Raw genomic sequence first — 25,762 nt, forward strand, 5'->3', positions numbered from 1 at the left:
AGACCGGTCGTGGAAAAGTGTAGTGCACCCACGTTTGCACTAGAAAAGCAGCTTGTCAAATTTATTCGGGATAGGATACAAGATTACTCTTATTGCATCAAAGACTCCTTGCAACTTGTACAAAGGCTGGATGAAATTATGCTTAAGGACAGGGAACACATGATGGTTATGGACTTTAAAGCCTTGTATCCCTTGATAAAACTTCCTCTGTGCTTCTGTGCCTTAAGGGACTTCTTATTTAACAACATTGTGAATTCATTCAAATACAACAGGCACATTTTGGAATTAGCTGATCTCATCTGTCATTCTTCCTTCTTTGAATTTCAAGAGAAAACATACATGCAGGGAAGGGGAGTCCCGATGGGAAGTCCCATATCAGCGATGCTCTGCGAGTTGGTCCTACGGAACCTAGAATGCAATATATTACCTTCATTCCAAGAAGACATAGTTTTCTATACCAGATATGTTGATGACATATTCATCATATGGAGTAATGATCGCAATACCCGTCGCTTTCTTAATACAATCAACAACAACCCGTACGGACTCACCTTGGAGTTGGACCAGGAGAGTGATTTTAGGGTTAACTTCTTGGACTTGACAATCACCTGTAGAGACGGGGCAATACAGACGAATATCTTCAGGAAACCGGTATACCAAGCCTAGCATCATACCCAGAAACTCTGTAGATCCTGACTGATTTAAGTTAGCGGCTTTGCGAGCATGGGTGAAACGAGCTTACACACATTGCTCAAATATTTGCGACACATACAAGGAGTTTGGAGTACATAAGAAGCATAGCAACACAATTTGGTTATCGGAGGAAGGTCGTAAACCAGCTAATTACGAGTATGCAGAGACATAAACAACAACCACACGGAAATGAGCAGCGAAAAACAGTGGTCATGGACTATATTCCGTTTATTAACAAGATTGTTAGGAAGGTGTCCAAGGAAAGGAACCTATGCATAGTGTATAGACGCAACCCGACGGTATACCGTCTATTAAGGAATGAAAAGAGGAAAGAGAAACCAAATGAACTAACGGGAGTGTACTCAATACCAATCAGAGACCAACGTTTTAAGTCCGATCTGGTGTACATTGGGGCCACCTTGCGTAGTTTACAACAGAGATTAAAAGAACATAAGCAATCTGTTAATAGGACCGTTGACAGCACGGTCCTAGCAGCATTTGCTAAGCAACAGAAGATCACAGTACACTGAGATAGTGCTTCCATCATAAAAGCCACTAGGTCTAAGCAGGCCGTTAGACACATGGAGAAATTAGAAATATATAGGGCACAATTAACGTCCCATTGCATCAACCACAGAGACGCAGATGGGCTGTCATCTGCCTGGAAATCGTTCATTGAATAATGTAAGAATGGGATATTATATATATTGTCAAGAATCTGCATTTTTATTACCGCTTATCGGTATATTGTTTTTGCATAGTCTACGTAATCGTGAAAATTCTTTCCATTCTCACGATTTTGTAAATTTGAATTATTAGTTCATTCTTTTTATTTTTTTGTTCGTTTAACTGAAGAAGACTGATGAAATCAGTTGAAAACGTTTTTATATGATTAAAGTTTGTTGCTGGAATTTTTGAAAGAAAGGTGTTGTTTTCATTTTATTATACCAATTCCAGTTAGTTCGTTATTTTTATGATTTAAGAAGTTCTGTTCAAGAAATTTTGAACTAAAGGATATAAAGTGTATGGGGTGTCCAAAACCTGTCAATGAAGGAAAATTGCTGGAAGAAATTGTTAAAAAATTAATGAATAACATACAATATATATAAAACCAAACACAAAAAATAAAGCAAAAAAGGTACTGTAAACATACAAACATAATGTAAGATTGAGAGATGACTTGGGCATACAACAGATTATGTTTATGCATTTTTGAGTGCATTTTTTTTCACTGCATGCGCAGTTCAAACTTTAAGGTGATTTTTGTCTGATTTAGTATTCAAACTCTGAAGTGTTTGAAGCTAGTTTCGTTTGATGTATGCAGTAGCACTGTATTTGAATTTTACTTGTTTAATAAGTTTATTTTGTGTGCAGATTTAATTGATACATATTAAAATTATTTAGAATGTACAATATAATATATGAGTGATTATATATGTTAAATTTATTTTATTTAATTCAGCAAGCTATCTTGTGTTGGGATCAGTTCTGCATCTAGTCATGATCAAGTAGATATTGAAAATCATAACTTATTTCAACAGAAAATAGAAAAATTAGAGCAAGAAAAAAGAGATTTATTGAAAAAAGTATACGGTAAGTTTATTAAATTATTATATATTAGATTTTAAGAATAAAAATACACAAATTAATATGTGAAAAATTCTTAAAATAAAATAATCACAGCTTTAAAATAACTTAATAAGCAGTAACTTAAGTACTTACTCCAGTGCTTAATTTAATAATCATACAAACATGTTTGGCCCAATTTTTAGGGGCCTTTGTCAGGTAGTATAACTGTTCCATGAAACTCAGCAAAACAGCATAAATTAAAAAGTACTTACAAGAGCAGCAGAGTGGCATAATTTAAAAAGAACATTTTTATATGAATCTGGATTTATTTTAAAAATAAAATTTTTCAAAATAACATAGTTTTTATCTTTAAGAATTAAGTGAATAAAGAACAAAGTGCCCCATTTGCAGAAGTATAAGGCTATCAGTATTAATGCATGTTCCTGAAAGGATAGCCTTATAAATCTCCAATGCCTTGGCTGTCTGAAGTGTATGATGGTCAAAAATCTTTTGTATATGTTTAATGTCCTCCCAACATGAGGACATTAAACTCAGGCTCTGAAGCAAATTGGGCCAGCTCAGTGACTTTTTTTTTTTTGGAGATGTTATACTTATGATCATTAATCCTAGCCCTAAAGGATGTATATGTGGGCCAAAGTAGAAAAGGTGCCTGTTGAACTTGCATTCATTTAAAGGGATTTCATACATTTTATAATCTAATTGTCTACTAGGACATATTATACTATAGGACTGGTTCTGCAAATTAAGAAAACAAATCAGAATAAACAGTCTTTATTTTTCACCTGTAGACAATTAAATTATAAAAACTATAGTTAAGGACACAAAGGCATAAAACTGGATTTCATACATGCCTGGGGCACGTGCATCCTTTGCAAAATCCTTACCATTGGTTAATGACCAGAATACATTGGATCATCTTTTATATGTGAAGACTGGATTTGAATTGTTTGCTATTTTGGTATACAGCTGGTGGCATCTGTGATTATAAGTAAGAATGATGCAGTTAGCATTCCTCTCGTCTGTTGGACCTTCATTGGCTATTGGTCACTCATAAGTTTTAAGCGAGTGTAGTAATAAAGAAGGGCTGTATCCATGTGATAGTGTAATGTATTTAACTCATTCTAATTTGTGCATGATGTTTGCCTCTTCTAACAATGTGTGTAAGCACACTTTACAGTACACATGATTACATGAGATGAATGGTAAAAAAGAAAGATTGGTGAGGTTGAGTATACAACAGACTGTGTTCATGCTTCAAGTGCATTTTTTTCACTGCATGCACAGTTCAAACTTCAAGGTAATTTTTGTCTAATTTAGCATTCAAACTCTGAAGTGTTTGAAGTTAGCATCATTTGACGTATGAGGTAGCACTGTATTTAAATTTTACTTGTGTGCTTCAAGCATGGTATGGTGGTATACATGAATTGTTATCCTGTCATTTGAAAGTGGAATACCAATGTCTAAATAGTGTGCCTGAGTTATTAGATTACTGTAGATTAAAGGCAAGACCATAACTGTTGTTATTGAAGGCCAAACATCTAAAACATCCTTGATGTTGGATTTGGCTTTCCATGTTACTAAAATGTAATCAATATACCTAGTGTGTAGTAATATGTCTAGTAGAAATCTCTCCAGAGTCTGCTCCAGAAGTTGGAGAACCAATTCATATAAATCACCAGAGGGGGGGCTACCCATGTGGGTATGCCATATTTTTGGACATAAACTTGCTTGTAAAAGGAGAAAGCGGGAGTGTAGCACAACAAGTGTGTAAACTCCAAAATTTTTTTGTGAAACTTTTGTGCATTTTGTATGGTTAGAAAAAAGAAATTCAGTAATGCATAAAAACAAGGATCAAGGTGAATAAATGGGAACATCAATTCAAAATCTTGCATCATAATGTGCTCTTTACCAGTTAGTCCAATGTCATGCAATTTGGAGATAAGATGATGGGGTTGGTTATCATACAAACTCATCCATTGAGGTTGTCTGCCAGAAGATGATGAATTCCTCTTTTTGTAAGGAACATCAGAGATCTGGCATTATCAACAACAGGGCATAGTTGCTGGTCCAGTTTGTGTCTTTGCAAATGCAATAGGATGAAAAATATATGAACAAACTTCATTTTAATTGACTGTTTAGTGAAAATAAGAAGAATATTTTGGAAAGTGTGTTGGAAAGTACTGAAACCACTCCAGAAAAATCCTACACTTTTTTTATTTGAAACATTGCTAAAAACATTAGTGATACAGAGCTGGAAGTAGTAGTATTTTCTCAGTATGAACAACAACACATCCTTGGACTAAAAGTGAGATTTTTCATAAAATAAAACCCAAACAAAATGCAATGTAGTAATTGAGGTTCATTGTAAAAGTAGAAACAAATGGTGTACACAGAATAAGAATTTGATGGGAAATATGTCATATTGAAGATAGTGACAAAATACTTGGGATATGGTCATACTTTTCAAAAATGAACAAAAATGTTCCCATTGTGCAGAAAAACATTTTATAGAATGTTCTGGCATTATTTATAATATACACAGTAAACACATTTTAATGTCTATGTTCAAAATCCAAAATTCGAAATAAACTATAGTGTGATAAGCAAATGTCCAAAATATGATATGATTTGTACCATAGTGAATTAAAATATTACGAGGGTATCCAGAAAGTAAGGAATGCTTGGCTATAAAAAAGGAAAAAACAGCAATGATAGGAAAAAGTTTTATTAAGCAATTATTACAAGACCAGTTACTTTTCTACATAGCTACCATTTTGATTTAAATACTTGTCATAGTGCTATGCTAGTTTTTGGATTCCTTTGTCATAAACTTCTCCTACCAGTTCTTTCAGCCAGTTAGTGATAGCTTCTTTCACCTCTAATCCATTCCAAAACATTCCAAATCCACCCAAAAATTCTTTCAGCTTGGGAGAGAGGTGAAAGTCACTGAGGGGCCAGGTCAGGACTGTATAGTGGGTGGTTAAAAACATCCCAGCCAAATTTCTGAAGTACAACTTGGGTGGCTGCAGCAGTGCAGTTGCACATTATCCTTCTTTATTAAACATTAAACACAATTTTCTCACATTTGCTTCATTTATAATGTGATTACCATACACTTCCATGATTTGTTTATGAATTTCTGTAGGACAAACTTTCTTTGCATTTAGAAAATGAATAACACTTTGCATTTGGCAGATTTTTTGATTTTTGTACACATTTTAACCCTTGACAAAACAGTAACAATAAGCCTGCCATTATTGAATATTAACATGTACTAAGCTAACACATCAGAAAACAAATTAACCTTGAATCAATGGTGGTAATTTACCTATGCAGAGTGCTATGGTCAAACGTTCTTTACTTTCTGGATGCCCCTCATATAGTGGATCAGTGGATGGTGGGACAGTGGATGATTAAAATATTTCAAATTAACCTATATTACATCTATATTGATCTAAAATTGCAGCTGTACAAATACTAATATATAGCCCCAGTTCTAGCAGCAGCAGTGTCATTCCATAGTATAAATAATAAATTCATATGAATAATAAATTCCTATTACAAATAAAAATAATAATATACTGAATTATACCGTTAATTTAAATAATAGCTGAAAATCATCACTAGGGGTGCCACTAGTGAGTGTTCTAGGCATTCCATGACAGATTACAGATATACAAACAGTGACATTGATGGCTTATATAAGTAGATACAGGGTGTTCGGAAATTCCCGTTACAAACTTCTGGGACTTGTAGAGAAGAGTGAGTACATAATATTTTGATTAGGAATCCATGTCTGGAAACTTACCGTTTCCATTCTACGACGGTTTCAATTCAGATGTTTAACTCTTCCACTTCTGCTGAGGGAAAGAGAAAAAATAAAAACAAATGTGCTTAAGTGATAAATGGATGTGTCGTTATGTTTCCTTTCAAACAGTTACTTAATAATTGCACTGCATTATGGCTAATTCAAATTCCTCAAGCAAAAGTGGAAGAGTTAAACATCTGAATTGAAACCGTCGTAGAACAGAAACAGTACATTTCCGGACATGGGTTCCTAATCAAAATATTGTATACTCACTCCCCTCTACAAGTCCTAGAAGTTTGTAACAGGAATTTCCGAACACCCTGTATATATAGTAATCTAGTAAACTTTCTGGCAACTCTTAAATATTTTTATTGCTTAGGTTGTGAAATGAAAAAGATAGCAGTAGTAATCACAATTTCCAAGACACAAGGTTTATATTTAACAGAATTTTCTGATAGCACTAACATTATTCTTCAATTCTGATAGAAGAACTTATCTTTATATGTTTTTTCAAATTACTATGTTTTTGTTGAAAAATTGGATTATGACTTAGGAACTATTAATAATTTCTTGACAAATTATAATGGAAGATATAATTTTTTGCTCTGATTTGAATAGTAAATCTACTAAGTGGTATGATGAGTACATAGATCATAGAGGAAAAATTATGGAAAGCTTTTATTAAGCCAATAATTTGCTTATACTAAACAACCAGAGACAAACCCATGAGAGGTCTCATGGAAAAAGCAACATTTATTTAACTATGGTTTTACTAAATATAATAAATAAAATCTTTGTGGATAAACCATGTAGAATATATCTAAGATCATAAACCCACTATGTTCATGCTGCTACTACACTGCATAAGTGATGTGACATTAACTATCTGTTCTACTAATACACCTGGAGGAATCAAAACTTAAATAGAATATTGTAAAGAAAAATTTAACATAGATTCAACAAAAATTCTTTAAAATTCATCATCAAAACCAACTTAAAAAATTCTTTCTATGATAGGATCCATTTGGAATTTTTATATCTGTGATTTGCACAGCACATTCATCCTAGATAAAGCAATAAAAATAATTTTATCAAAAATTCATTTAGTTTGTGAACAGACTACAACTCCTAAAAATGATAGTAAATTTTCAGTCCTGTAATGGAATCAAGATCTTGCTATTTTTTAAAAACAAAGAGTAGCCAAGAGATGATTTTAACAGTTTAAAAATATAGATATTTGTCATAACTGCTTGATAAATATTATTTATTTATTTACTACAAGGTTCTTTTATACCTTTTGTATGGGGAACAAATTAACTTCTTTGACAAATATATCAGCTATAAAGAAAAATGTGATTTCTTACTCTTAGAATCATTATATATGATATCTTGGTGTGACTATATTAACAATATGATGGAAGAAAGAGTTGGAAATTCTATAGGTATGAAAAGCTAATTTTAGAAGAAGAGAACTAAATTAAACAATTATTAATAAAAACATTCAAAATTTCTGGGATTCTATTACTAACAATGCAACATTTCTTAAATCTTTTCCTTAAGATATAGTGGATGATGATCTTCAGTGTCATAGCTTAATCAGAAAGGCTGTATCATTTAGTTTATAACCTAACTTGTTTGGACCAGTTGATTTTGTAATTACTGACAAGAGATGACTGAAGTAAATTGACAGCTTAGAAATAACAAAGCTCTTGGTATAGATAATATAACTGGTATGATAAAAATTTATTCAGCAATTTCTGATTGCATAATAACATGTTTAAAAAAATGCTTTTCGTTAGCATGGAAAAATGCTTTTATTAATGATTCAATGACTACATTTATATGGGTGAAAAAGATTTCCTTTAAGGGGAACAGGTGATATTAAAAATGGTAGAATACCATACAGGATGATTACATCACCTTGAAAGAACAATAGCGAGGTTGAGGCCGAAGTTTTAAATGTGAAAACATGTATGTCAGATGTTCAGCACCACTTTCCTGTAAGCCTAGAAATTTGACAATGGCATTTGGAATGTTGAGCATGATTCTACTGATTATCCAAACATCATTGTCAAACTTCTAGGCTTATAGGAAAGCGGCACTGAACATCCAACATACACGTTTTCACGTTTAAAGCTTCGGCCTCAACCTCACTAATAATTTAATTTCGGGAAACTTGAAACTGGATGAGATAAAACATAATTTTCATGAAAAAATTTTTTAAATTTCACTTTGTTTATTTTTATTTTAAATTGTTGGAAAATTTTATTAAAAATATTTTTTTATATAAATGATATGTACAACATGTTTTATTCATATAAAAGCTTTCAACTTTCCTGTCGTTATTAATTTTCAAATTTTTAATTTTGCATTTTACTTCAGTGTTTTCATATCAGAAAAAAATTTAAGAAATTTCAATAAATATTACAAACACGATACAATTTCTATTGTATCAGAATTATTTTTGTTTAATTTTTATCATTTGTCTGCTTAAAAACAGTTCTGTTTTTTTTATTTCTTAAAGTTGTCTGTAAATACTAATTCTAAGTTCCTAATTCTACTAATTTTGTTTTAATATAACTACTTAGTAATTGTTTAGAAACATTTACTAAGTATATAAGTAAATATTTACTAAGTAAGTAATTGTGGATTGCTACATTGTTGACTCAAGTTAATCTTCATATATGTATATTTTTAAAGTCAACACAAATTTTATTATACATTTAAACTAAGCTCTACAAAACTTACCCAAGAAAAAATTTCAAATTAATGTTTGCTTGCCATTTCTTTCACATGTTGGCTGACTTTTGTTAGAATATTAGTGCTGACATCTTGTTACATACAGGTATAGAATATACTGATTGTGATTGATCAGTTTTTCAATTAACTTCTGTTTTTGTTGACTGCAGTTGAAAGCAGAGTATAATTTTTTTGTTTTGATTTAATCAGATCTTTGCAGTTTTTATTGTGTACAAGCATCAGCAAATTGCTTCGATTTCTAAGGAAATGGTATCATGTTGCCTCCCCTTAAAGTCCAAATGTTCTGTATCTTGCTTTAGTACTAATAGCATGGATTACAATTTTATAACTTGTCAAAGAATTTTAATGTAAATTTAAAATTTATGTAGATTCTGCAAAAAACCATAAATTAGATTTAAATGAAGATATAAAAGGAATTAAGAGCAACTATACAGAATCAGAAATAAGGAAATTACAAGATGAAGTAAATACTTTAAAGAAGAAAAATTCTGGTAAGTAAAATAAATGAAACATTTTTAGTTCATTTTTTAAAATGCACACATTTTCATGTATAGTGAGTTTTTTTAATGAAAAACATCAAAAAATTTGAGTTTTTAAAATACTGTAAAAAATTTAATATATATAAAATATATAATAATATATTATATTTTCTTGATTAAATTCCAGGATTCAAATAAACATGGTGAATAAAGGTGCTGTGAAAAATAAACCCTGGGCTGAAAAGCATGGGAAACATGTTGAAATACTGCATTCTATAGGTTAAAAATAAACTCCTGGGGTTTTAGTTAAGGAAATACAGTATACATATTTATACCAGAATGAACATTAAAATAAATGTCTAAATAATTAACATGAACTAAACAGAGATAAGAAATATAAAATTTAAAATATGGTATTTGTTGAAACTACTAATACTTCTGACTTTTCTATTATAGAGTACATAGAAGACCCACAATGTTTTCAAATTAAAATTTCTGAATTATTCTTGCATATTTTTTAAATTAATTTTATTGAAAATTGCAAACTTATACATTTCCTCTGTTGTCCATCTGTCTGTCCTTTGTTAATATCAGAAAGGTGTTAGGTAGATGAAAATTGAGAGCAGATATGGAAAGCTTGGGGTTTGATTAACTATTTATGAATACCCAGGCTGGACTGGAAGTCATGTGATTTTTTAAATTAAAAGATGATTAAAAATTGCAGCCTAGTATTGTGATGTTGCAAATTGCAGCCTTGTTAAAATTTAGTATTTTATTTTGTTTTCAACTTCTTTACAGTTTTTAGGAACCTATTTGATTTTACTTAAAAAAAATAGTTTAATATTTAGCATGTTTTTGTTGGCAAATTTAACATTGTTTTAACATGTAGAAATGGAATCTGAATTGAGGAAGATGTATCAACAAAGAGAAATAATTAATGGAAGACAAGAATTAGATTCTATTCAAGATGATAAATCTCTCCAGTATAAAGAAATGGAAAAATCTTTAAGATATTTAAAGACAGAAAAAGAAGATATTCATAGAGTAAGTAAAAAATTAGTTTTATCTTTATTTGATTTATCAGCCTAAATTTCAAATAATAATAATATGTAAGTATAACAATATAAATATTTATTTACACAGTAATATGAATCATTTAAACATTATATGTACTGATGAGAAAGTAATGAGAACATTCATTTACATTTAATAATAATAATACTGGAAATGTTTAGAAAATAATAAATTGTGAATTTACAGATTGAGGTTGTGCTTTTCTAGCTAAGGCAGATCATCTTGAAACTGAATATTTGAATCCTTAGATTAATAATCAATATACTCCTTAAATTTTATTACTTTAAAATCCTGGTCTTTCTAATGATTGATTTTTTGAAAGTAGAGTTTAACTTTGCAAAAAAAAAAGAACTTACTTCAATTATTGAGCAAATTATAAAAGTATGTCCCAGAACAACAATGTATGGTGCATTTTTAGTTTTTACAGGCAAAACAAAAACTGGTATATCAGAAACAATAATAGTTATTTAATTCTTAAATCAAGACAAAAAGTACATTACTACACCACAGTGTTTATGAACTCATAATTAAAGATCTTTTATTTAGGGATATCAAATCTTCAACTTTTTAAATCTTCAAAGCTTTGAAACAAGATTTTGAAAGCTTTGAAGTTTTGAACTTCAAAATTTTGAAAGTTTTAATGCCAGCATTTTTACTGTAGTAATTTATTGTTACTAGAAATGAATGAATTTAATTTATTATGAATTGATTAAATGACTCAATTGAGAATTCTTAAAATTAAATTCTAAAATTTCTGGTCTGTATTTATGAAACAAGTCTTATATAAATTTAGTTTAGAATTTCAAATCTGTTTGATTATTAAACACATTTGAGATTTTCTTTGAAATAAAAAATTAAGTATACAAAAGCGTTAAAAAGATGAGGAGGCAATCGATTCTTTACTTTTGTTAAAATGTTACCACAAATTGAGAAAACCCTTCCATTATCAGTTGATGTAGCTTTGATGGTTTTGAATGCTAAGTAAAATTTCTGTACATTTTCACTATGTTTTTATGCCAACAGTAATGTTTTAATTTATTCTGCTCTGAAATTTACTTTTACTATTGTTTGAATATTAATTAAAATCTTTGTACCTTTGGCTTATTTTTCCTGAGGCTTCAAAGTCTAAAAATTCCAAGAATTTTCAAAGGTTTGAAATTTCAAACATTTTGATTGATATCCCTACTTTTATTGAATGTTTCAAAACTGAAATAGTTTTAAAGGATGTACCAGTGGAACAATGATATATTTTATTGTTAAGTGAAAATGTTGTATATTAACTACTGATGAAAAAATATTAGAAGTAATATGACACAATTGCAGAAGGGCCATCATGTAGAAATTTGAACCACATTCCTTGAGTAATTGTAATATTATCCTAATATACAATGTTGTTTTAGCCATGACGGGCACTTCTTTCCAGATACCTGTTTACCTCTTTGGCTTTGATATGGCTCTCCAGAGTCTTTAATACCCTTCCACGCACATATGTTAATTGTTTTTTTTTTTAACATGTTTTAAGTCACTGGGTGAAATGTGAATAGACACTGCATTAGCCATCTTATTTGCTATACAGCAGTATTTCACTCAAACCATTCAAGTGTCTGAACACACATTCCATCCAGAGATGGAAATTAGGCCTACTAGTATTTGTTTTGTGTGAAGGAAATGCTATACCACATTGTTCTGGGGTGTACAGTACTTCAATTATCTATATCTTTTGACACTTGATAATTTGTCAACCTTTCTATTTCTCTGAAACAGTTATTTTTAGAAATTCAGAAAAGTTTTTATTCTTTCTGTGATCATAAATTCTTCAAATTATATTTCTATAATTACAGGCATCCTTTGATTAATGCACAAAATTAATTGACACAATCTTTTTTGTGGCAGAAATTTTAATTAATGCAGCTTTAACGGCTATATATATTTAACATAGGTATGTTTTTCTCAGCAAATAAGGTGTTAGTGAATTTGCTATTTTCTTTTATTAAAATAAAAATATTTGTTATCAACTGAAAATTTGTTCTAGTGGTGGTGATTGGTCAAGTCCCAAGGTACTGTATTTCATTAACATGATTTGGATGTATGCAGTGTATTGAGGGATTAATGAATTGTGTTAAGGGATATCTGTTATCTGTATTGAAGTTTTTATTCTCGTTGTTGGAGGAAATTTTTGAACTAATCTAAATGACTGTATTTTATATAAAATAGCTACAATAGTTACAATTAGAAAATTATATTGGAAAAAAGTTGAGATGATACTTTAAAAGGAGATGACTAAGATTACTTTTTGTTATTAGGAGATTGTTGTTATATTGTTTCTTAAAGTTTATTATTTATTATTTGTAAAAAAGTAAAAACTTAAAAAACATTTAAATATTCAATTCAGAAAGGCTCTTATTTAAAAAAGTATATGGTATATATATTGGCTTTGCCAAATATGAATTACAGTGAGTGATCAGTTAACGAACATAATCCGTTTCAAGACTTTGTTTGCTGTCCGAATTGTTCGTTAACCGATTATTGATTTACCATAGGTTTTTATGGGAATTCAATTAATTCATTCTGGAGACCCCCAAAAATAACAATTACATACTTTCTTACTATGTTTATACACAGTCTTGCATTTTTATTAGTCATGTTTATTCCGTTCATGGGAGTTAAAGAATCTGTCTGTCAATTGCTTTTCTCTCTTCAGGATTTTTCAGAATAACTAATAGCGTTGTAATTGTAGAGATCCCTAAGCCTATTAATTTAACACCTTCAATCCCACATACCTCAATCTAGTTTGGATGCCATTCTAAGACCGTTGTTCTTACATCCTTTCACTTCTTCAAAAGATGTTTAATAGCAGATATCAGCATTAATCCTTTTTTTTTCAGAAGAAAACATATGTCGCCAAGTTTTCTTGGTGTTCTTCATTCAAGAATTCTTGGCATTCTTCTGTCATCAGATCTGTTTCAGGTTCCATTATGAGCTCTTCAATGTTCTTTATTTCTCAGATGTGATTTTTGTTTACTCCTTTAGCTGCTTGAGTCTTCTTGATTATACAGTATCTTTCTTAGATAAGATTGAACTGCGGTCTACTGTAGACCTGTTCAAGCCATACTGCCCAGCAACATCAGACGTCTTGCCCACTCTCTACCTTTGCTACTATACTCTCACTTTTTGAAAATAAAAACCGACGCAAAACTTAACGAGTTCCCACCCGACAGTTGCGCAAATACTATAAAAATATTGTTTCTGTCAGGAAAATAAAAGGTTGGAATTACAAGGGAGTTTCAAACTTTGGAGGAATGCTATCTGATCAGTATATACCAGGTTGAGCATCGATGTCAACATCTCTCATGCTCTGAAAGGTTTAAAATTGTTGCCTGAAGACAAGGGAAAACCAATATTTATTCATTATTTTACATTGCTTCTTCTTGTGTTTGTTCTGTGAGGTGTTCGTTATCTGAACATAAAAATCTATTGCAAAAGTGTTCATTATTCGATTTGTTTGTTAACCGATCACCCACTGTATAATATAAATAAAACGATAACTTTTTGTAAACATATTTGTAAATAGAACAAAAACTGTGATCCACGTATTATAACTGAAAGTTTTATCTTTCAACATAATGCTTTGGATTTCAATGCACTTGTGCCAGTGGTCTAGAAGTTTGTGGATGCCATTCAGGAAGGAGTCTTTTGATTGCAAGTATTGCCACACCTGATCAGGCTATATCACATCCTCATTATTGCAAAGTCTTTTCCCATCCAGATATTCCTCATGGTGGCCCCATTTGAGTAAATAAAGGACAGCAGAGAAATTACAGATTTGGGGAAAGAGTTAGAGATTAGAAGTGACAAATGTAAGTGATAGAGACATTATCAATAGCTTAAAAATAGATGCTCAAGATAGGAAAGAAGAGAAAACGAAGAAAGAAGGAAAAAAATTTAAAAAAAGAAAAAGTAAATAGAGAAGAAAACATTTAAGAGAGTAACATTATGTTTAAGAATTTTTTTTTTGAAATGAACAGTAGTACAGAAAATAGAAAACATATACATTAGAAATCTTTAAGTGCATATTTGGAAAATAAGAGCTGCAATGAAAAAGTTTTGAAGATGAGCGTATTAGGCAAGCATACTTGAGAATACTTGGGCAATAAAGAGAAAGGATTTACAGGTTATTCTCCAGAAAAAGTAGTTAATTAGTTTAACTTTTGACATTCTTGTAAAGATGGAGTTATAGGTTTGGAATAAATTTTTTTTTTCAATATGAACTGTGTCTTTTTTACTTGGATTTTTCAGGAATGTACAGTACCTACTGTGTGAAAACGCAATTTGATGTACTCAGTTTTATTTTGAATCAGTGTTTCAGAAAATTTTAATTATGTAATGGTGTTGAATCAGAGAAACAATATGTATCTAATTTGTGCACACATCAACAATACAAAATTGAAAAAAAAATTTTGATGGTACAAAAAATAATAAAATTGTACATTTTTAAATTGAGTTTTGGGGGTGCTTTCTGACTCTTGTAGCTGTTGGCATGAAATTTTTTGCTCTCTTGTGATTTGACTCATTTTTTCTTTCTTGAAAAATGTCAGAGTTTCAGGCTCAGAAAAGGAAAACTTTTTTTCCACTATTTCAAGACGGATTGCCACAAAATGTAAGAGAATGATTTGGAAGTGGTAAGTCAACAGAACAGTTGATCTTGTCTTATATAAGTGCCGGAAAGGAGATTAATATTGAAGAAGGAATTAGACTTTTGTTGAAATTACAAGCTTTTTCAAATAGAAACTACAGTTACTTTTAGAACATTTAGATAGAATGCAAGCATAGATTGAGAATATAGAACAGCATTGGTAAATGTTGTGTCTGCTTTTAAAGCTGACAGAGAAAAAGATTATGTTAAAGAAGGCAAATCAAATATGCAACAATTTGCATGAAAAGTTAATGAGATTAAAAGATAAAGAAAGAAAGAAAATAACAATGCAATCTCAGGCTTAGAGGATAATGATAAAATGGACGATGGTTTAGTTAAGGTTCAAAAACTTTTTAACGATAATTTAAAGATTACAGCTGTCAATATTAAATGTGCTTTTAGAGTTGGAAAATTTAAACCAAATACAAAAAGACTGATTCTTTGTGAGTTGTTTAATTTTGAAGATAAATTAGAAATTTATAAAAAGTATTAGTAATTTAAAAGGTTCAAATATATTTATTAATGATGATTGTTTGACTAATACCAGAGCTATCATAAACAAATTAAGGCTATATGGAAATTATTCAAGAAGGCAAGAAATTCAAGTACAGATGAATCTTATGTTTTGTATAAAAGCTATTTAAAAGAATATAAAGTATTATGTCAAAAGAAAAAACAGTCTTACTTTTCTAACTTAAATAAAAGATTGATAACATCCAATAACTCTAAAATATTTTGGCAAACAATTAGTACCTTTAAACTTAAGCCCTTAAAGTCCATTGGGTTATAATTCAAGAATTCCCTTGGAAAGATTGTTCAATTATTATGCTACTAAATTCTCTAAAGAACATTATTTATTAATGATGAAAAATTGTTGTTTAATGTGTGTAAAGTGTTTCCAATAGGAATGGAATGTTTTACAGATTTTACATGAGAGGTGCTAAATGGAGCTATTAACAGTTTTAATCTGGTACCTCACCTAGAATTGATTTTATTAGAACAGAATATTTAAAGTGTTTTTCAGAAAACTTTCTTCCTACAACATTGAAGGTTTTTAACGTTATTAAAAGAAACTGTACCTTTCCGGAGAAATGGATTGAATCTTTGATTATTCCAATATATAAAAACAGCAATGTGTATGACCCCAAAAATTATTGACCCATATCTTTGGTTCCTGTAATTGGTAAACTATTTATGTTTTTATTAAATTGGAAGTGGATTAGAAAATTGAATTGTTAAATATGATATTTTGTGTCAGGAGCAAGCAAGTTTTCGACTTGGCCGATTGTGGTCAGGATCAAATATTTGTATTAAATGCATTGGTATAATTAAAATTGTAGAAAAAGAGAGGAAAACTTTATTATGTTTATTGTTTCTCTTTACTTGTTTATTAGACTTTAGAGTCTGCTTTTTATACCATTAATTGTAAAGTTTTATGGGCCCTACTAGAAAGAATGGATATAAATAAACAGTTTCTTGGTCTTGTGATTGATATATATTCTAAAGCCACTGCAAAAGTGAAAATATTATCAGAAACAACTGATTCATTTGGTGTTGACATAGGAGTTTTGCAGGGTGAGAATTTGAGCCCACTGCTTTTTAATTTGTGTGTCAATGGTGTGATAGTTCAACTTATTAAATCTGGTTTACTTGGGATTTCTCTCTCTGATCAAGTTGAGTTACACATATTAATGTATGCTGACGATACTGTAATTCTTGCTGATACCCCACAAATACTCCACAAATGTTACAAAGTAAAATTGAAATTCTGAAGAAATTTTGCTATGACTATGGATTAACTATAAATGTTTCTAAAACTAAAGTAATCATATTCAAGAAGGGTGGTAGATGATCACCCAGAGAGAGATGATTTTTTAATAATAAGCCTTTACAAGTCATTTCAAATTGCATATACTTGGGAGTATTATTTTCGTCTTCTGGACAATTTTTACAGGCTAAAAATTATAATATACATAAGGCTAAAATGGTGATGGGTTCAATATGGCTTATTCTTTCGAGATCTAAAATTAATTCTTCTCATATTTCTATATTTTTTTTATATAATATATGTCACTCAATGATTTCATTTGTACTACTTTATGCTGCTGCTGTATGGGCAATTACTTATTACAATAAAATGGAAATTGCCTTTGCTTTATATCTTAGAAAAATTTTTATGTTATATAATAAAATTTCAACTTACATGTTGTGTTTGGAACTTGGTGTTTCTAGAATATCATTAATAATAATAAAATAAATAGTTTCATTTTGGATTAGACATTTGAAATTAGATGATAAAAGTTATGTTAAAGTTGCTTATAACAAACTGTATAAATTGTGTTCAATGATGGGTTTTTTTTTTTTATTATTATTAGAAAAAGTGCACCACTCCTATGGGAGTATAACACTAAGGATACATAAACCAAAATAAATGATTCAAAGTAAACATAAAGATAGAAATTTGGCTTTTAGTGAAAACTAAAAAGTAAAAAACTAGAAATTAGAAATAGTCTTTTTTTCCATATTTTTTGAACATACAATGGGTAATTATACTTACAATTGTTTGTTGGTGTTGAAAAATTTGTTAGACCACATGGTTTCTCTGTTCTATGGTTGTTTCAAGGTCCTCATATGATCGAAAGTTATCAAACATGAATTATAAGAGCGTGCTGTGAACAAACCATACAAGATGATTGGTCTTTGTTGGAAAAAAAAACATTTTCAATCAGGCCTGTCTTTAGGTGTGGGCCTACCAGGCCTGGGCCAAGGGGCCTCCTAACATTCGAGACCTCGATAATATGCAAAATTGAATAGAGCAACAAGTAATAAAATTATTATAAACAGTAAACAATCAAAAGATATGTTTGATAAATTTTATTAAACATAAATATAACAACACGTTTGGCAGAGAAAGCTAATTGAAAAAAATTTATGAACATTAACCCTCTATTACAAATTCCTTAAGGGGCCTCCAAACTTTTCTTGGCCCAGGACTTCACATGTACCAAAGATGGGCCTGTTTTCAACTATACTGTAGTATTAAAACAACTTTTATGTGCAAGGATTATTTGTTTATGGACATAAGTTATTGTGTAAAACCTACAATACTGCCTTTGAAATGTGGATAAAATTATATTTTGGCATATAATAGTAGACTAATATTAGATCCTGAGAGAATTTGTAGTAATTGTAGTATGCAAGTGAATGAAACTTGGGAATATGTATTCTTTTGTTGTATGAAATTTGAAGCAAGTAGGAAAAAGCATCTAATAAGATTTAAATCCCAGAAAGATATAATTAATTTATCACGTTTTTCGAAAAATGATTATTATTGTGTATTTTATTTTGTATTATCTTGTATTAATCTATTACATTAATTTGTTATGTTGTTCTAACTCCAGCTTTATGTAATACTTTAACCCCCTTGTAACAAACTAAGGTTCAAACAAAAAATAATTGAATTGAATAAATTGAGTTTTGGAGTTTAAATATATCACAAGTATAATTTTATATTATTAAAAAATGTATAGGAATTAATATCTTATTCTAATAATTTTTATCTATTTTATTATTGTAGGATTTAATAGAAGCACAAGAAAAGTTAAAATTACAGAGTAAAGAAATTAAGGATGCTTTAGCACAAAGGAAACTTGCAATGACTGAATATACTGAAATTAGTGATAAGTAAGAAACATTAAAAATTTTAACAATTATATTATAGTTTGTAATTTTTAAATTTAAAAGTTTCAAAATATTTATATATAGTTACTTTTCAGTATTTAACAATGTATACTGCCAAATCTATTATTTCTTATATTAAAGTAATTGAATATAATGATTTTATATGGTGATATTTAATTTTATCAAAATATAATAATCTAGTTTGAATAATTGAGTTAGTAGTTTATTTTTAAACTACTTAATTTGAATTAGCAGTTCTTAAACTTTATGCACACATGGTCTTCACAATTAGAAATACCTTGTATTAAATAAAATATTATTTAACACACATATAGAATTTTTAATTTTTATGTGCCTATCTTTTTGTGGCAATTTTTTTTTACTGATGTTGAAAAAGTTTTTGAAAATATACTTGCAAATCCCTGGATGTCTGCAGAGCACAGTTTAAGAATTGCTGATCTGAAAGATGGAAATATCAGACAAAAATTTTGATAAATTGCAATTTTAACTCTTGAATTTAGGGTAAACTTAATATGTATTTTTAATAGATTATTAGTAAATGAAAAAATAAATTACATAATAATTAATAGAATATGTTGATATATATCATAACTTTAAAACAATAATTTATCTAACATTGAAAAATAAGAAACATTACACACAGAGTGAAATATTGAAATAAAAGCGTACTTATACCATTTAGCAGCATAAAGTGAACTAGTAACAATTAAAATTGTTAATAATAGCTTAAAAAATAATCTTAATATTCTGTAATGAATTATATTTTCAAAATTAAAAACAATGTTAAAAAAAATGTGTTTATTTGACAATCACGTGACAGATAATGAAAAATAATATAATTGTTATAATTATATCAAGGTTTATACAAAAGGAATGTTTGTCAACTACTATTAAAATTATCAAATGTTTTTTGAAATAATTAAAATACCAATAAAGAAATTGGTAGTTTAAATGATTTTATCAAAGTTTTTAAGACAAAATTGATATTTATTTTTCTTCTGAAAAAATTATAATTAATTGCATGTGAAGTAAGGTAAAATAGCCAAAAGACAATTAGTTGATTTGTTGGATGAGAAAAACATTTTAGTACATTTATATAAAAAATATAAGTTAGAACTTCTTCAGTATTAGTGAAGTTGAGGCCAAAGTTTTAAACACGAAAACATGTACGTTGGACGTTCAGCGCTGCTTTCCTGTAAGCCTAGAAGTTTGACAATGGCCTTTGAAATGTCAAGCATGATTCCACTTCTTTTCCAAACATCATTGTCTAACTTCTAGGCTTACAGGAAAGCAGCGCTGAACGTCCAACATACATGTTTTCACGTTTAAAACTTCAGCCTCAATCTTGCTATTTACATATAACACAAAATGTAATTAATAGTTTGTGCATTTTAACAAAATTAATACTTTTTATTCCATATTTCAATGTATTCAGTAGTAATGACAATCCCATTAAAAAAGTAATCTTAACAAATTAACTGGATAAATATTTTTCATTTCTTTTTAAAATGTATGTAAATTTATATAGCATAAGTTATCTTCTGTTTAAAAAAAATTACATATATATTATATAATCTAGTTGCTTGTTTAAAGCAATTATATCTTAAAAAGTTTCAAAACATTCTCTGATAAGTCTTTTAATAAGACTTATTTATGTCTGAATTTAGCGTTATTAAATTATAAAGTTTTGATGATTTACTGGAACTGATTTTGATTCAGTATTTCTGACATTTATTCATATTTGTTTGTTAAGTTTTGGCAACACAACACTTGGGCGATCTGCCTAGGGGGATGCTTTCTGGGAGATCTTTTAAGGAAAACTGGCCCCTATTTAGGCATTACAGACGTGGAGAAAACCCGAAAACTCCACATAGCCAGCCTGTCTGAGCAAGGCGCAAACCCACAACCAAACTCCCAGTGTTCAAGGTACGAAGAGCATTTGGCTACTGGTGGGCCCCGACATTTATTCATTTTTTGATTTTTGTATTCACATCAAAATCATTAGGCCTAAACAATTGGTTCTGATCTTCATTTGACAAATTGTACTATTATTATTATTATTATTATTAGATTTTTGCTTGTCTTTCGTTGTTGTCCATTGGTATATGTTTATTAATGACTAAAAATATTGGCAATTCATATCAGATATTTTTTTTATTTTGCTTTTGGCATGAGAGGTTGTCTTGTATTTTGTGTCATTATAGTTTCAATAGATACTATGTTTTTTAAACATGTAACAAAAGATCTGTATTAGCATTTACATTGATCTTTTTGATTTGTAAAATCTCTTTATATTAAAAGTAGTTGATTTTTAGCTTTAATGTCAGTATCATTTTTATAAGTACAGTAATACCTCGACTTACGCGAACCCGGAGTTACGCGATTTTTAAATTTCGTCGATTTGGCTTTTGTTCGAGCACCATGCAACTTTTGATTACTCACTCCTCCCCACACTATTTGTTCAGCTTACATGTTCGGATGTGTCACGCGGAATCGACGCATAGCTACAATTTATTTTGTGTTATGTATTTCTGTGTTTGTTATATCTACGGAGACTTGAGAGACTCTACTATGTCATCCAAACGAAGTAGAACTGATTCTTCTGCATCAAACAAGAAAAGAAAAACTTTATATTTGGAATGTAAAGTTAACATTATTAAAGACTTTGATACAAAAATGAAAAGGGGTTACAAATTTTAGAAAATATAGACTCCAATGCAGAGTGCATTTCTTCTACAAAACGAGAAATAAAAAAATTATTAGCATGCTACAAGGAAATTTTGCGGGGGAAAAAAACAATCTTTGAGCCGTCAGACGAATTTGTTAGATTTTATGAAGCCTTCTACATCAAAATATCTTCGGTTTATGATTTTAATAATATAATTTGTTATACATATGTATTATCTAAGATTTTATTAAACATTTTTTTCTAAATTATTGTTTTCTTTAGTCTCCGGCCCCAATTAAAAATAATTTGTATATATTTATATGCGAAATTATACCCCAACTTATGTGAATTCGACTTACACAGTTATCGCTCAGTCCCACCTATCACGTAAGTTTGGGGTATTACTGTATTGGAGAAGAACTATCATTATAGTTTTCAAACTTTCTTTATATTACTAACACTCATAAACTGTTGATACTTGAATTAAAACCATTAAGAAACCTAATATCCAGCAGAGTAAAAGAAATAAGTGCTAATGTTTTCACTTCTGGTGTTAAATGGGTATCATCAGGCAAACTAATTTTTCAACTCTGAAACAACGGGGGAATTGCTGTACCCATGTGAAGAAGGAAGGTAACGTAGAAAGAGAGAAGGGAGGAAGGATAGTATGATTTATAGTTCAAGGAAAGACCTTCACACTTTGGGAAAGGAGTCAACATCACAAAAATTAATAGTGGTGTTATTGTGGTTGGCCTTATAAATTTCCATCTGTTCAAGATGTTTGAGAAAGGGTTGCCATAAAGAGCTATGTAAGAGGCGTGCACTGTCAAAGTCTACATTGAAATCTGGGTCGGAGGTGAAGATAGCCAATGCAGTGTTGACTAATCCTTTCATGCTGGAAGTCTGATGTTCCTTGAGGCAGGTGTTTAAAGGGCATGTTGTAGCACCTATGTATTCTAGGTGCATGTCTGGATGGTCTTTAGCATTAATTACAGATTGTTTCACCTGAGTACTACAACTGCAGGTCACTAGAGTACCATTTACAACAATTATGTAAAGACTTTGTTTAAGGCTGACAATTGACTTCCTAAGAGAGAATTATCTGATTTTTTTTTGTTTTTGTTTTTTTTTTAATTTTTACCCAACTGACATGAGTTTTCTAATAAATCCTTTTTACAAATTGAATTTTGTAAAATTTCACCAATCTAAAGTGTTTTGGTTTAATGGTAAATCCAAGTTTAGATGATTACTTTCATGTTTGTAGGAAAGATGACATTGCATTGTTAACTTGTAGGAAAATATTGACAACAATGGAAGATGTTGTTCAAAATCATATTAGGCTTAAACGAGATAGATTTAAAGAGAAAAACAAGTGCTATGTCAATTTGTATTTTTGGATCCTAACATTTACAATTATATTGACATTTGTTAAATTGCATTTATGTTGTTATAAGCTTTCCACCATATTGTCAGATTGCTCTTTAAATTCAGAAGATTATTTTGGAAATCCTTTAGTATTAAAAAATTGAGAATTTATACCTTCGAAAACAATAAGAATTGACATATTGGTGCTTATTGTTAGTTTAATTTATTTACATCAGTTTATAAAGCACCTGACTAATTGCAGTTTGTGCATTCATTAACCATTGATGATGGCTATCAGCAGTATAAATGATATTTATAGTGATGATAGCCATCATCAATTTAAAATTTAAAATTTACTTCATTATTTGAATTTTAATATTTTTTGATACATACATACATGTATATATGTGGTAAGGAACTGATTGTAATTAATAAATAAATAAAATTTTTATTTATAAGATTATTAGAACTTAGAGCACAGAAACAAAAATTATCTCGTCAAGTGCGTGATAAAGAAGAAGAGTTGGAAAATTCCTTACAGAAAATAGATACATTGCGTCAAGATTTAAGGAAGGCTGACAAACTTCGTAGGGAGGTAATTACTGTATTTATCTTTTTAAATTTTAAATTAGTAGGCTCTTGATACAAATAATTTTAAGTTTAAAATATCATTTATTTTGATACCTGTGTTTTTAACTCACTGGTTTATTTTCAGCTCTATGACTAAGAAATTCTGCACAGAACAATAAACAAACTTTTCTTTCTTTCTTTTATTTATTCATTCATTTCTTTTATGGATGAAACTTGGTATCATGATAAAATCAAAAATATCAATATACTATTTAATTAAGAAAGCAAAAAGTATTTAATAAAAAATTTAATAAAATTTTTGGTCATTATTTTGATTATTTTTTGCTTATGAGTACATTGAGTGGTTAGAATGAAACTTTAAAATAGAGCAATAACTGTAGAACTGTTGTTAGAATAACCTGGTTTATATAAACATTTTTAAAGTTTTAAAATTGTTCATTCAATCTGATTATTATAGAAATTCTAGTTATTCTCAATTAATTCATTAGATTTTCTATTTATAAAAACTTATCTACAAGAAATAGGAATTAATTGAGAAAAATTAGTAAGAGGCAATAAACAAAGTAGCTTATAGCTATTTTAAATTTTTGTTTCTCTAGTCACTGTATTTGTGAGCTGAAGATGGTTAAGAATTCCTTTCTTAATTTAGCTGCAGTTCTTTGGCTTAATTCTTAAATCTAGCACTTTATTTATATTTTCTCACTGTACTGTATTGAATAGGAAATTTATTATATTTATAACTGAAGATAAATCAGTAAGATTGAAAATATTTTTAGTTGAAGGAATTATGTTTCAAGATTTTAGAATTGTCTGTTTTGTATATCTGGATTTTATATAGTTTTTAGTTTTAATAACACTTTAAAGTCGTTTTTAATAAATTAATATTTTTTGTAGCTAGAGGCTCGAATTGAAGATGCAAAATCTGATATAGCTAAAGAACGAAGAATGAAAGAGAGAAGTGATGAATATGCTCGTCATTTAGAAGAAGAAATGGAATCATTAAAGCAGCGTCATGTTGGTTGGGGTACCAGCCCAGCACAATTAGAAGCAACTCAAGAAATAAATAGGTATATTATAATTTAATTATTTTTTCAATAATTATTTTAAAAATTAATGTATCAAAATAAAAAATTTGTTTTCCAAAGTCAGTTTAGTATTGCAATAACAAAATATTGCAAAAAAGATAAAAAGAAACTTACTATCATTTAATTTCTGCTTGAGATGGCTGATTTTTGTTTCTTCTATGGGATTTATAGGATGATCTTGACTTTTTTCTTCTTATCTTAACTAGAGAATTGGTCATGATGTTCTTTTGAAAGAACATCATGACCAATTCTCTAGTTAAGAGTTATTCCAATTCTTAGTTAAGAGTCCAAGTCTTTGAAAGAACATCAGAGAATTGATCATGATGATGTTCTTTTGAAAGAACATCATCATGATCAATTCTCTGGTTAAAGAAACTTACACTAAAGTTCTTCAAAAAATACTTTGTTTAATAAAAAAAGAAGAAAATTACTTATTCTACTCTCTTAAAATTTAAACATATAATAAGTATTATTATATCTTAAAATATAATGAAAATAAATTTGTTCACCAATTTCCCAAATGATCTCCAGTAATTTATTAATTCCCTGATAAATTGACTTGCTTGAGTTAACAGACTGACTGCTGACAGATCACTAGCACCAGATTGGTAACTCAAGCACTAGTTGATTAATGTACCATATTTTCTTGATTCTAAGATGCCATATTTTTACACATTCTTACTTGTTTGAAATAGATATGCATATTAGAATCAATGGCATTTTATGTTTACAGTCTAAATACTAAGCAATGAAAACAGACTACAAGATGTGTTATGCACCAATATTGCTGTATTGGCCTGAATATTAGTCAATGTTTTTTCCAGTTTTAAGGGAAAAAAATTACTCTGCCTATATTTGAGCCTCAACTTAAATTTGACTCTGATTGAAGTTTTTTTTTTTTTTAGTCTTGATAATTGTCTATGATGCACATTACACAATTCATGCACCAAATTGATTAATTAAAATTAATCAATTTGGTGTATGAATTGTTTGTCAATGCTAAATACCAGTCAAGTTGTTACCTATCATGCTGTTGCCCACAAACTATGTGGGCAACAGCATGATAGACAACAAGAATTAAGTTTTTGACACAATTGTAAATAATTGTTTGGTTATTCAAAAACAATTGACTAAACTAAGCTGATTGCTTTTATTATATTCTACATATTCAACCAATTTTAGTAACTTCTACAAAAATTTTATTTTGGCAAGTTTTTTTATTCTAGTGTTAGGAGTCTAATAATGGAATAATTG

General features: G+C 29.3%; 1 protein-coding gene across 7 annotated transcripts in view; it reads left to right on the top strand.

Annotated features, from left to right (window-relative positions):
• Nucleotides 1-25,762, top strand: part of LOC136969637 (serine/threonine-protein kinase Genghis Khan-like) — a 190,014-nt gene that overhangs the window by 58,355 nt on the left and 105,897 nt on the right. For all 7 annotated transcript variants that reach the window (XM_067263897.1, XM_067263901.1, XM_067263898.1 and 4 more), the window contains exons 11-16: nucleotides 2,156-2,286; nucleotides 9,220-9,342; nucleotides 10,220-10,374; nucleotides 18,675-18,781; nucleotides 23,292-23,427; nucleotides 24,318-24,490. In XM_067263897.1, the coding sequence (XP_067119998.1) occupies nucleotides 2,156-2,286; nucleotides 9,220-9,342; nucleotides 10,220-10,374; nucleotides 18,675-18,781; nucleotides 23,292-23,427; nucleotides 24,318-24,490 (825 nt within the window). The remainder of the gene's footprint in view (nucleotides 1-2,155; nucleotides 2,287-9,219; nucleotides 9,343-10,219; nucleotides 10,375-18,674; nucleotides 18,782-23,291; nucleotides 23,428-24,317; nucleotides 24,491-25,762) is intronic.

The sequence above is a fragment of the Centruroides vittatus genome, unplaced genomic scaffold (assembly GCF_030686945.1).
Source record: "Centruroides vittatus isolate TY-2023 unplaced genomic scaffold, ASM3068694v2 contig_18, whole genome shotgun sequence".
Classification (NCBI taxonomy): Eukaryota; Metazoa; Arthropoda; class Arachnida; order Scorpiones; family Buthidae; genus Centruroides; species Centruroides vittatus.